The sequence below is a fragment of the Hippoglossus stenolepis genome, chromosome 13 (genome assembly GCF_022539355.2).
Source record: "Hippoglossus stenolepis isolate QCI-W04-F060 chromosome 13, HSTE1.2, whole genome shotgun sequence".
Taxonomy (NCBI): Eukaryota; Metazoa; Chordata; class Actinopteri; order Pleuronectiformes; family Pleuronectidae; genus Hippoglossus; species Hippoglossus stenolepis.
The window spans coordinates 1887925-1900145 of NC_061495.1; the positions used below are offsets into that span (position 1 = coordinate 1887925).

Here is a 12221-nt window from a genome sequence, read left to right on the forward strand (position 1 = left end):
CTTAGTTTCTGGCTCATAAAATAATATATTTCTTGACTTTGCATGATGATACAAACATGTCGGCTGGGGGCTGATTTTCAAAACAACAGAACCATTTCTCAACTTCTCCTTATTATTTGTATTATATATAGTTCTTATGATATTAACTCCTGCAGTGAAGTAAACGATGTGTTAATGAGGAGTCATGTTTGCAGGAGGCACAACAGGGAAATCTTAGTCCTTTCCATTATTGTTATTAATTCTTTTATGTGATATTTTCTCCCAGGAACCAGGTTTCCGAGCCGTGATATAAAATGTGGCTGTTCTCTCCTTCTTACTTATTAATTACACAGTAAAAGGTTTTTAAAGCTGTGTCCCTGTGCTCAGTGTTTCTGAAAACAACACCAGTGTAAATTCTTTCCTGTTTCCTGTAAAGTTGTTGCTTCCTCGTTCGTTCCGGTTTCTTCTGAAGCGAAGTGATAAATGAAGAAACGTAAAATGGAGGAACTGTGAAAGTTGTTTGCTGAGAAAAATGTTGAGATTTAAGATCAGCTCGGGTGAACATTAAGTGGACTGTTAATGGACACACACACGCACACACACACACACACAAAGACAATGACAACAAACATCAGGCTTCATCAACATTGTCCACATCAGAAAAAGATTCAGCCACAATAGTTTCTCTCAGTAAAATCCAAACTCCTCATGTTGTCATGTTTCCACCTCCGTCTTCAGGCAAAAAACTAAATCTCAGGAGAGTTCGAATTCGACTCCTCGTTGAGGGAGACGTGTGAAATGTCGTGTACCATAATTCAAAATGTATATAAATAACCTATTGGACCTTTTATTGGTTATAAAGAACTTTAATTACACATTTCATGGACTGTCGCAGTTTCCCCATAACATTATGTTATTCTAGATGATCGACGCCCACATTTTAAAACACAGGATCCAGGTTTATGATTTATCTGAAATGTGTACTAATACTCTGTAAGTTGTGTCTCTGTTACTGGTTCAGTCTCACGTACACGAGCTGTGAATACTTTATTTGTATTGAATTGAAGTGAGCGAGTCAGAGAGGAAAGAGAGCAGCTTCAGTTCTTTCTCTGAGCTCAGGTCTGTTTCCTGCTGTTCTGCCCTTCAGCTGCACCTGAAAGACATTCAGACATTTTCACACCAGAGGTTTTTAGTGTTGTATTTCTCAGAATGTGCGGCGGGTCACTGTGCCTGCAGGACAAAGTCATTAGTCTGTGTGTCAGCGGACTGTGGACGTGTCCTGAGGTCTGGACGCTGTTTCAGCAGCTTCTCTGTTCCGGCATGAATCAGAGTCAGTGACTGAATCTGCTGTGAAATCCACTCAGGACAGAAAATCATAAAACAAACACTTCTGCTTCTCGCTGGGTCGATGCTGCTTCTCTGTGTTTACACTCACACCAAGCAAGTGACTGGTGAAGTATTTAGAAAGTATTAATACTACACAGTTCTCACACTGGAGCTGTTTTTGACTTTTAAATAACGGTCTTGTTGATTTTAAGTGTTTTTTCCACTTGAAATAAAGGTTTTATTTAACACAGGATTCTTGTTATTTACCACAGTGAGTAACTGATCTGTTGTGGAGCTTTAATCCACCTCAGCCGCTGCTTCCCACTGGTTTCAGAGCAGCTAAGTCGTTTTAAGCCCTTTGCCTTTTAACTTCTTGGGTCTTATGAAGACGTCATGTGAAGCTTCCTGCTGTGCAGGTGCATTGTGGGATTTTCACTCTCGATGGAAACCAATCAGATCAGTCTGTCATTAACTATGATTCATATTAACAGAGTGAATAAACCTTCCTTCTGTCTTCCAGCACTGATGCATGCTGTGGTGTTTGGTAACGTGACGGCCATCATCCAGAGGATGTACTCTCGCCGCTCGCTCTACCACACGCGCACCAAGGACCTGAAGGACTTCATCAGGGTCCATCGACTGCCCAAAGCCCTTGAGCAGCGCATGCTGGAGTGTTTCCAGACCACGTGGTCGGTCAACAACGGGATAGACGTCAATGAGGTGAGGGAAGAGAAGCATTCATGTTAAAGGGTTGTTTCAAAATGTGAAAACATCTTTACCCCTCATCGAGCTTCAGTTTCATATGATCAGATTCTGAGGTGAATCGTTGGTCGTGCTTCTTGTTGATGGACGTTTGAAAGATTCAGCAGAAAGAGACAAAGTAGAAGAAGAGAGTCCAGAGACCTTTCTGGTTTTGTTGTTCTAGTTAAGTAGAAACTAGTTCCCAGTGAAAACTCTTTGTCGCTCCTCAGCTGCTGAAGGACTTCCCCGACGAGCTGCGGGCCGACATCGCCATGCACCTGAACAAGGAGCTGCTGCAGCTGCCGCTGTTCGAGTCGGCCAGCCGAGGCTGCCTGCGCTCGCTGTCCCTCATCATCAAGACGTCCTTCTGCGCTCCGGGCGAGTTCCTCATCCGACAGGGAGACGCCCTGCAGGCCATCTACTTCGTCTGCTCGGGCTCCATGGAGGTCCTGAAGGACAACACGGTGCTGGCCATCCTGGGTGAGTCCGAGGAGCAGGAGGTCCACAGAGGAGTCGACTGAATAACATGTTGGTTCGTGTAAAAACAGGGAGAATTAGCATTTTCTATTTATTCTTCTATTTATTCATCTATTTATAATATAATAGCTTCAATATTCAGGTTATTTTCCTATTTGTTTCGCCCAAATTACCAAAAAAAGGACAAAATCATTCCCTGAGTCTATTTTCTAATTATTGAAGAAACTGGATTAAACAAATGTTTAATGAAAAATCTTCAGCTGAATATGAAGTGTGAGATTTGATTTGTTCCGGTGAACTAATGAGACTAAGACACAACAAGGGCAGTTTGTTTTTTGAAGGAAATGATGAATTTGTGACCCAGACGTGGACGAAGAGTTCACATTCGAGCTGCAGCAGAGAATCACCTGTCAGCCTCAGTGAGACGATCCTGATCCGCGGACTCACTGAAGGGGATGTGTCTGTTTGATAATAACTGCTGCTAATGAAGTATGGACCTTTTAAAGAGAGAGATCATCTCTCAGCTCAGTGATCACTGTGCAGATAATTCCACAGTGGTGGGTTTGATTTCATCCAATCAGACCTGAAGTGAGGTTTGAGTGGAAATTAGCTTGATGAGATGAAGAGGAGGAAGAGGAGGAAGAGGAGGAGGACACGTGTGTGTGTATCAATCAGACAACGATGACGGCCGAGCTGAAGGAGCGTTGATAAAAGAGCTGCTGTGCTGCTTTAAAGAGTACACACACACACACACACACACACACACACACACACACAAACATTGTCATATATATAAATAAAATCATTGATGGTGCAATTCCAATTTTGTGTTCAGCGAGGAAAATATCAGTGAGCTGGATGGAGCCAAACACAGAAATGTGTGCGTGTGTGTGTGTGTGTGGTTTGTGTGTGTGTGTGTGTGTGTGTGTGTGTGTGTGTGTGTGTGTGTGTGTGTGTGTGTGTGTGTGTGTGTGTGTGTGTGTGTGTGTATACGTTGAGACGGTGCGATCGTGTCCGTGCTCACTTCGTCTCGGGGGCGTGAAGGCAGAGCGGAGTTGAGGTCTAATATTAGACCGACTTTCAGACAGTGTGGGAGTAAAGAGCCGGAGAGTCTTGATCCACTCGGCTGCTTTTACACAGAAGAATCACAACCTTCACATCACGTGTGATTTCTGTTCCTTTTACACCTCAAACACTTCATGTAATACTTCACACTCTCTTTATTCTTTCTTACACGTGCACCAGGGATGATCCAGAGGAGGAAACTGAACAGTTCAACAAGTGGAACATCGTTTATCTGCGTCATGTGACGGCTGCTTCACAGATGTGTACAGATGTGTTCTGATGGATGGTTTGTTGGCGATTACATGAAAGTTAAGCGACGTTAGACGAGTAAGACGTGGTTGTTACATTCTGAGTAATGACCTCTGCTGTGGAACTTCTGTTTTCACCTCTGTTGGTTTGTTTGTTAACACAGAACTTGGTGGAAAGAATCATTTAAACTTTGGTGCCGATAGAACATTTTTCAACATTTTCACATTTTTCCCAGAGAATAATTCATGAATCTTGATGAAACAAATCATATTCAGGGAGATGATGAGTGTTTGTGGTTTGGTGGAACCTGATTGGATTGTTGGTTGTGAGCTGTACTCAGTCCCAGTGCAGTTTGTTAGGTCGTCAGCGGGATCAACCTAAAGTACGACTCTTAGTGAAAGGACGGAAGTGTCAAGAAAAGATAATTTTCACTGATTTCCCAGGAAATAATTCATGGATCTTGATGAAACTAATCAGACATATTTAGGAGACTTCGGCCTGATTGAATCTCAGGGAACTGATGTGTCTCGACAGAGGTTTGAACTCTACTGGGAGCTGCTGGATTTCTCTCCGTGTACCTAATAAACTGGCCTCTCAGTAGAAACTGACTGTTCTGACATTGACAGATGTTCGCTGAGTTTTTAATAAAGATCTGACTCTGCTGAACTCAGAGTTCTGTGTAAATGTTCGAGGCTGAACTCGAACCCTCCTGATGATCGGCCCCTGGTTCTGAAGAGCCGGTCGAGTCAACGTCAGCCTGGTTACGTCAGAAGTTCACTCCTGAGTCACTTCACTTTTGTTATTTGTCTAAACACGACATCAATTTCAGCAAGAAAAAACATTTAACCTTTGGTGGTGAGCGTTGTCATTCAAATGCAAATTGGAAATTGAGTAGTCGGACAAATCGCTGCACCTGTGACAACAGCTTTTCTGTCGCAGGACGAAATCTAATTTCCTCTGGATGTGCTTCAGAGCCTTTTCAACAACTAATCCTCTACGAGCGGGTCGAGCTCCTCTGAGGTGTGTTGGTGGGAATGGATAATAGACGGCGTGATAGAGGGTGGGGGGGGAGGATTCCTCTGCTTTGTGTGACAAGAACAGATGTACCCGTCTCAAAAGTCACTTTCTGCAAAGGTCACGTATTGTATTAATGGTTATGTGCTTGTGCACCTGTATCGATGTGTGTGTGTGTGTGTGTGTGTGTGTCTGTGTGTGGACGGAACGCGGTGCTGTGCTGGTATCAATAATAAATATATTGTACATTATTAAAGCAGTTTGATTATTAATGCTGAAGTGCGGATGGAGCCTGCAGCGCTCAGGAAGCTCCGCCCCTCGTGGCCTTTACCCTGCAGCTCCTCCATGTTGGATTTAACCACCGGAGGAGAGATGTGGATTTAAAACAGAATATGAGAACCTGACTTTATTTGTGATAATCACAGTAATGTGACAACAGATTGTACAAAGGGAATATTCTGCATTTTTTTTACTTTGAAATCTTAAAGTAGTTTATTTCACTTTGTACCTGGCGAGTTAAATACTTAGTCTTGCAGAAGTAGAATTGTACCGAGATCCATTTTACAAAGTGACTATGATTTTTGCAGAATTACTTCTATTGTTGAATATCTGTCAATATCTGTCATCAATATGTCATTTATTTTAAGGTGCTGCAAATTCATATATTTAAATTTTGGTCTTGTTTACTGGTTTCCACTCAGAGAGACTCAGACTAAAGATGGAGGACATGACGGCTCCCTGAAAGTCAAGGCCACGTCATTGTGGTTGCCCCCTGGTGGCTGGCTGCAGTATCTGTCTCCTCCATGTTAGCAGAGAGAACATGGGCCAAAGATGGTTTCGGTCATTTTAGGTCGTTGGTGTCACACTGTTGTACGTTCAAGAATACCAAGTGTTCAACAAATGAGACCTAGAAAGCAGCAAGTTTTGGGCTGTTGAAACCTTTTGTGTTTCTTTTTTTAGAATGAACTTTCAGGAGCGAGTGAAAACAGTAAAACAAATGTTGTATAAAAGTTTCAGACCACGATTGAAACCAAGTTTAAACTTCTGGGACTAGAAGATTGTTTGACTCTGTGTTAACTGCCGTGATCACATCGTCCTGAAGGAACTGAGAGGCTCAGATTTTACACTTGAAAAGTTCAAGGACAGATGACATCGATTAAACAAGCTGCTTTCAGGAGCTTTTGTTCTCGTCTTCGTCGTCTTGACACACACACACGCACACACACACACACACTCTCACACACAGTCTCACACACACACACTCGACAGATACATACTCCTAAATGTCACTTCCAAGTGCTCATCTCCTGCTCAGTTAAACATTTCTCTGTGATTCCGAGGGAAACGTCGCTCTCAGCTCCGGTGTCGTCTCTGACGTGGCGTGGAGAAAAGGGAGGAGTGGAAATTCAAGTGATGTGAGGAGCCAGACTAAGAAGAAGAACATATGGGGGGGGGGGGGTGAAGAAATGAAGTGTGGTGCAGTGACAGCAGGATGTGGAGGTGGTTGGGTTCAGAGTGGGGGGTAGAGGTCCCTCACACAGCTTCTTCTCCCAGACTCTCACCCTGCCTCTCCTCTTTCTCACCCCTCCCATCCATTTCTCCTCAATCAGCAGATGCCAATCTGCAGCCTCCCCCCCCCCCTCTCTCCCTCTCTCTCTCCTCAGCTCCTCATCCTCACCTTCCTCTCCCTTGTATTTTCCATCTTCACATCCTCCACACTCCCATCACCCATCTTAGGTCCCTGCTCGTCTCGCCCTCGCCCTTCCTCCCTCCATCTTGCCTCTGTTCCCTTTTGGCGTGTTTTTCTCCTCCAACACCTCCTCCCCCCCACCCTCCCTCCGCCTCCGTCTGCCTTTTCTTTTCCTCTCCGCTCTGTTCTCAGCCCTGAAACAGTCTTTGTATGACTCTCTCTCTTTTTACCGAGCTCTGCATGGGGCTGCGTCTGTCAAAAGCCTCTTAAACTAAGTCTGATACACTGTGGTACGTTTCTCTTCTGTGTTTCCATCGCTCTGCGTCAGCGGCAACGAAAACTCTGCTCAGATGTTACACAGTGTCGAGTTGAAGTGAAACTTAAATAACACTTCGATAAAAAACTCTCCTCGTCAGGGTCTTTAAAACTAATCCACTCAAATGTGATTATCTCCGAACAATTAGTGGACGGTGGCCATGATTTGTGCTGAAAAATAATCATCTGCACTGATTCTGCTGAGGGAGAGAGAGAAAACTGGAATTCATGAAAAACAAGCAACTCATTAACTCTGACATTCAGACAAATTATATATTAGTGCCTCTGTTCAGTGCTGCTTTGTGCAGGTTGTGTGTTTTTCTCAAGATGAGTTCTACATTAAACTCTCTCTCCTCCTTCTGCTGCTGCTGAAATGACTTTGCAGGTTCAAACCTTTCATCGTCTGCAGCTCAGACAGTTTGTTTCCTTACTTTAAATACAGCTCGTGAAAATACTCTCCCTGGAAACGATGGTTTTTGAGATATAAACGACGTGTTTGTGTGTCTGTGTGTGTCTCCAGGTAAAGGAGATCTGATTGGCTCGGACTCCCTCACCAAGGAGCAGGTGATCAAGACCAACGCCAACGTCAAGGCGCTGACGTACTGCGACCTGCAGTACATCAGCCTGAAGGGCCTGCGCGAGGTCCTGAGGCTCTACCCCGAGTACGCCCAGAAGTTCATCAGCGAGATACAACACGACCTCACGTACAACCTGCGAGACGGACACGGGGCCGATGTGAGTTTGTGGGATCACTCAAATTCACAATTCATATATTTTGAATTGAAACTAAAATGCCCCAAATTCCACTAAAGTTCAATCAAGCTGCACCGAGGTGTGTTATTATGAACATATTGTGTAATTTTGCGTACAAACAAACATAAAGGGTGAGAACACAGGCTCCTCGGGTGCAGTAATTCATTTGGAACAGACGACACTGCCCCCTTGTGACCACTAGACAGTTTGCCGGTGGTTCACGAGTTTGTTGTAATTGGAAGTTTGTGTCCTAGCAACTGAAGTAGAACTTTAAAGACAGAAGAAACAAACTGTCCTGACGACGGGAAGAGAAAATGAGTCTGTTGTCAGAGGAGAAATCTCGACGGCTCAGTAAACGGTCAAAGGACAGTCTGCAGGAATAAAGACTGTCTGTACATTGTGTATTTACAACTGCACACAGACACGGTCTTCTTCACACAACACCAGATCACACACACTCCTCTATGTGCAGCCTTGGAAAGATCGATCGTCGATAACGTGCAGCCTGAGGAGACGCTCGCATTAAGGAGACTCTCGTGCATGACCTCGCTGACACCACTCTAAAATGCACTCACACAGATCTGTGCACGCATCGCGATTTCTCAAGCCTCGAGTCTTGAAGTGCTTTTCCTGAACCAAGCACACAAACACGAACCCTGCACTTTTATCTGGTGCAGCAGCAGCAGTGGGAGCAAAACACCGGGACCAGAATAGCTCAGTGCTGCTGTTTGAAGCTGCCCTATAATGCTAAAAATAGAGCACGGGGGGAAGCACGGGCTCTCCCTGACTGGCTGCGTCCCCTGCAGCTGCTGCTAAGATTGGATCCTGCTCGATATAAATAGCCCAGTCAGGGAAGAGGAGGAGGAGGAGGAGGAGGAGGAGGAGAGGAAGGGGAGGGGGGAACCTCGGCTATCTCACTTTCGTATCTGCTCTTCCTCACATACCTCCTCTCGCACTGCAGTGGTGTTTGTTTCTGCAGGGAACAGCACGTTTACTGCAGAGTGTGTGCTCATGTCAGTGTGTGTGTGTCTGCAGCAGTGTGTGGAGGACGCACAATCCCCGGTGCACAACCTGCTGCCCGGGTCTGGATTGCACATGTCCACCCTGGTTGTGTATGCAGAGCCCTTCTGGTACCAGCAGCTCCGGAGTGTGTGTGTGAATATGTGTGTGAGACTCCAGCGCTGTAGTAAACAAACACTTGAGCCTCAAGAGGATGAATGATGGTGTTCATAACAACGAGAGCAGAGACGTGTTGGCAGGTGTGAGCTTCATCAAATATACAAGAAACGAGGAAGGAGCTGAGCGACGGGTCAGAGTCTCGCTGCTGATTCACAGGCTGCACACTGACCATCATGACCCTGGAGCTTCGGCCGAAACAAGGCAACGTGCAACAGCAACCAGTTGACTGGGTGCACGGGGGGGGGGGGGCGCACTGGAGAAACCAGGGGATGTTGCATCCTGCTTTGTATCCCGTGCTCATGCTGGCCTTTCAGTCTCTGCAGCAGAAACATGACAGGAGAAAAACATACAACCTGCACGTACTGTACAAACACACACACATGCACAGACACACGTACACACTCATGCAACGCTCATACTGCTGCACCATCAATAAGAGAAGAAGCACTTTGTTCATTCTTGTTCTTGCAGACGCACACACATCTTACACACATCCTCACACTGAACATGTGCACATACAGCTCAGTCTCACACACACACACACACATGATGTGAGGTGAATGCAGACTTCACTACACCCACATGCCCCCCACCCCCCCACCCCCACCACGCACACAGACACGTGCACGCCGACACGCGGCAAGCACACACTTATCACACCCCCGCATCACAGAGTGTTCCTTGGCTTCCTCCGGCGCTGGGAGCTAAGATTAGAACAAGAGGGCTAAAAATACATTACGGTGGCACAGAAGGGGGGGAGGAGGAGTGAGGGAGGAGAAAAAAGGCAGAATGCTGAGCAGGCAGGGAGGGAGAGGAGAAGAGGAAGACTTGATTAAAGGGAGACAGAGAGGGCGTCGGCTTGTCTGCATGAAGAGATATGAAATGTTGTCATTTCTCACTGATCATTTATTATATTTCTATTATAAATAGAATATTACAATATATATCACAGTGACAGGCTGTTGTTTTTAAAGCAAGTCTATGAACGTCTCATTTGTGTGTGTGTGTGTGTGTTTGTGTGTGTGTGTGTTTGGGAGAAAGCTGAGGAGAAGTTATCCGTCTGTGTTTAATGTTGCACCACAAGACGCAGCTAAAAAGTTATTCACACTCACAAATAAGATGATTAGAATTTAACTGTAAATCTCTTTGTTTCATTCTCCTCCTGTGACATCGTCCCTGGACGGTGACGGTGCGGGGTCGAGTCTTCATATCTTCATACATTGAGCCAATATTTCATTTTTATTTAGGATACAGTACTTTTTTCTCTGCAAAGATCTGAACATTAGCATCGATGAAGAAGAGGAAGAGAAAAGTTTAGTGTCTTAGTGTTTGTTACGTTTGTCTGTTAGTAATTTAACAAGATATGCAAGATATGATGTTATTTATAATTTTGCTCGGTTTCTCAGATGATTTTGATTGTGAGTGCAATTTGGTTTGGATCCAAATATTAAATGTGGTTTCATATGGAGACTGCTGCTTCTTGGTGGAGGTGAACTCCTGCGATGATTTGATTTGAACCTGGAATAAAATGTGCAGCACAACACTGGAGTAAAAGTGTGAAAGAAAAACTGGCTCGAACGTCTTCTAAAAATAAACAAGATGAGAATCTGGATGTTTCTCCTTAAACGCTCCGTGTGGGAGGAGGGAGCGTTGAAGTGAGATCAGCACATCACATGTTTCATGTTGGAAACTCTGATGTGTGTCTGCCACCCACTGTTACAACCTCGCCACTACGCTCGTTTACCAACTCTGACTTTCTATATGTTGAAGTGACTCACTTCCCTGTTGAACACTTTCACACCGTGACGTCCTCCCGCCCTCAGGTGGACTGGGAGAGTAACGGCGGCCTGGTGAAGAAGCTGCCGTCGATCCGTGAGGATGAGGAGGGCGACGAGGAGCAGAACTCTGTGTCCCGAGCCCCTCGCTCCCCGCTGCGCCTCAGCAGGGGGCTCAACTCGCCGCTGCGCTCCCCGCTGCTGCCCCCCCGGCCCTTCAGAGCCCCCTCGGACCACACCCGGCCCACCACCCTGCAGATCCCCGTGGTCAGCTTCTGCAGTGCACCGCCTGAACTCAGCCCCCGGTAACACACACACACACACACATGCATACATACATACGTACGCACACATACACAAAAATATGCACAGGAAGACACATACATGCATGCACTCACACATATACACACACACACACATCCACAAATGTATGCATACACACACAAAAATATGCACACACGAAGACAAACACATACATGCACAAACATATGCACACATGTACACAGACAGATGCATGCACACACACACGTGCACAAACACACTTGCAAATACACACACATGGACACATAAAAAATACACACAGATAAGCACACATGCACAAAAACAAACACACATGCACACAAGCAAATACACAAACATAAACACCTGCAGATAAACACACACACACACACACACACACACACACACACACACACACACACACACACAGCACAGTGGAGCATCACTAATCTCAACGTGCACAATCTGCAGTCTGACGCTGCAGCAAAGTGTCGGGCTGCCATGGCAACCAGCAGACCACAAGGGGCCTGGCTGCTGTTGGAAGGTGTGAAGATTTTCACACAGTGGGAAGATGTGAGGGAACGTGTGTGTGTGTGTGTGTGTGTGTGTGTGTGTGTGTGTGTGTGTGTGTGTGTGTGTGTGTGTGTGTGTGTGTGTGTGTGTGTGTGTGTGTGTCTGCCTCTGTGCAGCGGTGTGTGAACACAAGCTGCTGATGGACGAGTTGGAAACACACTGTGATCACTGCTCTCTCTCTCTCTCTCTCTCTCTCTCTCTCTCTCTCTCTCTCTCTCTCTCTCTCTCTCTCTCCCTCTCTCTCTCTCTCTCTCTCTCTCTCTCCTCCCCTCTCTCTCTCTCTCTCTCTCTCTCTCCCCCTCTCTCTCTCTCTCTCTCTCTCTCCCTCTCTCTCTCTCTCTCTCTCTCTCTCTCCTCTCTCCTCCTCTCTCTCTGCACAGATTCGTGGACGGAATCGAAGCAGAGACGAGCTCCACCTCATCCCAGAAGTTTGAGTTCAGCCCCAGCCTCTCACCTGTAGCCTCGCCCTCCCCGTACTCAGGTAACACCCGCTGGACCACCGTGTCACACCCGCTGGACCACCGTGTCACACCCACTGGACCACCGTGTCACACCCACTGTTGTGTTTGTGGAGGATCCTCGTTCATGTGTGTGTGTGTTTGTGTTGCTGCAGGAATCCGGGAGCAGACTGAGATCAAGCAGAGTGTTTCCAAACTGACGGAGGAGGTGAGTGAGGATGAGGAGGATGAGGATGAAGATGTGACCTGTCAGTCAGCAGAATGTTTAACAAGCTACACGACACATTTCACTGCAACTTTTCCACTAACAAAGGCATCAGGCTGAGGAAATGACTTTATTTTGCTGTG

The 12221-nt window shown here is 46.0% G+C and overlaps 1 protein-coding gene across 1 annotated transcript in view; it reads left to right on the forward strand.

Moving 5' to 3' along the window:
• The window catches only part of kcnh3 (potassium voltage-gated channel, subfamily H (eag-related), member 3), an 83967-nt gene that overhangs the window by 68622 nt on the left and 3124 nt on the right, over nucleotides 1–12221 (forward strand). The window contains exons 9-14 of the mRNA XM_047342732.1: nucleotides 1826–2025; nucleotides 2277–2526; nucleotides 7377–7591; nucleotides 10612–10868; nucleotides 11796–11896; nucleotides 12029–12081. Of these exons, the coding sequence (XP_047198688.1) occupies nucleotides 1826–2025; nucleotides 2277–2526; nucleotides 7377–7591; nucleotides 10612–10868; nucleotides 11796–11896; nucleotides 12029–12081 (1076 nt within the window). The remainder of the gene's footprint in view (nucleotides 1–1825; nucleotides 2026–2276; nucleotides 2527–7376; nucleotides 7592–10611; nucleotides 10869–11795; nucleotides 11897–12028; nucleotides 12082–12221) is intronic.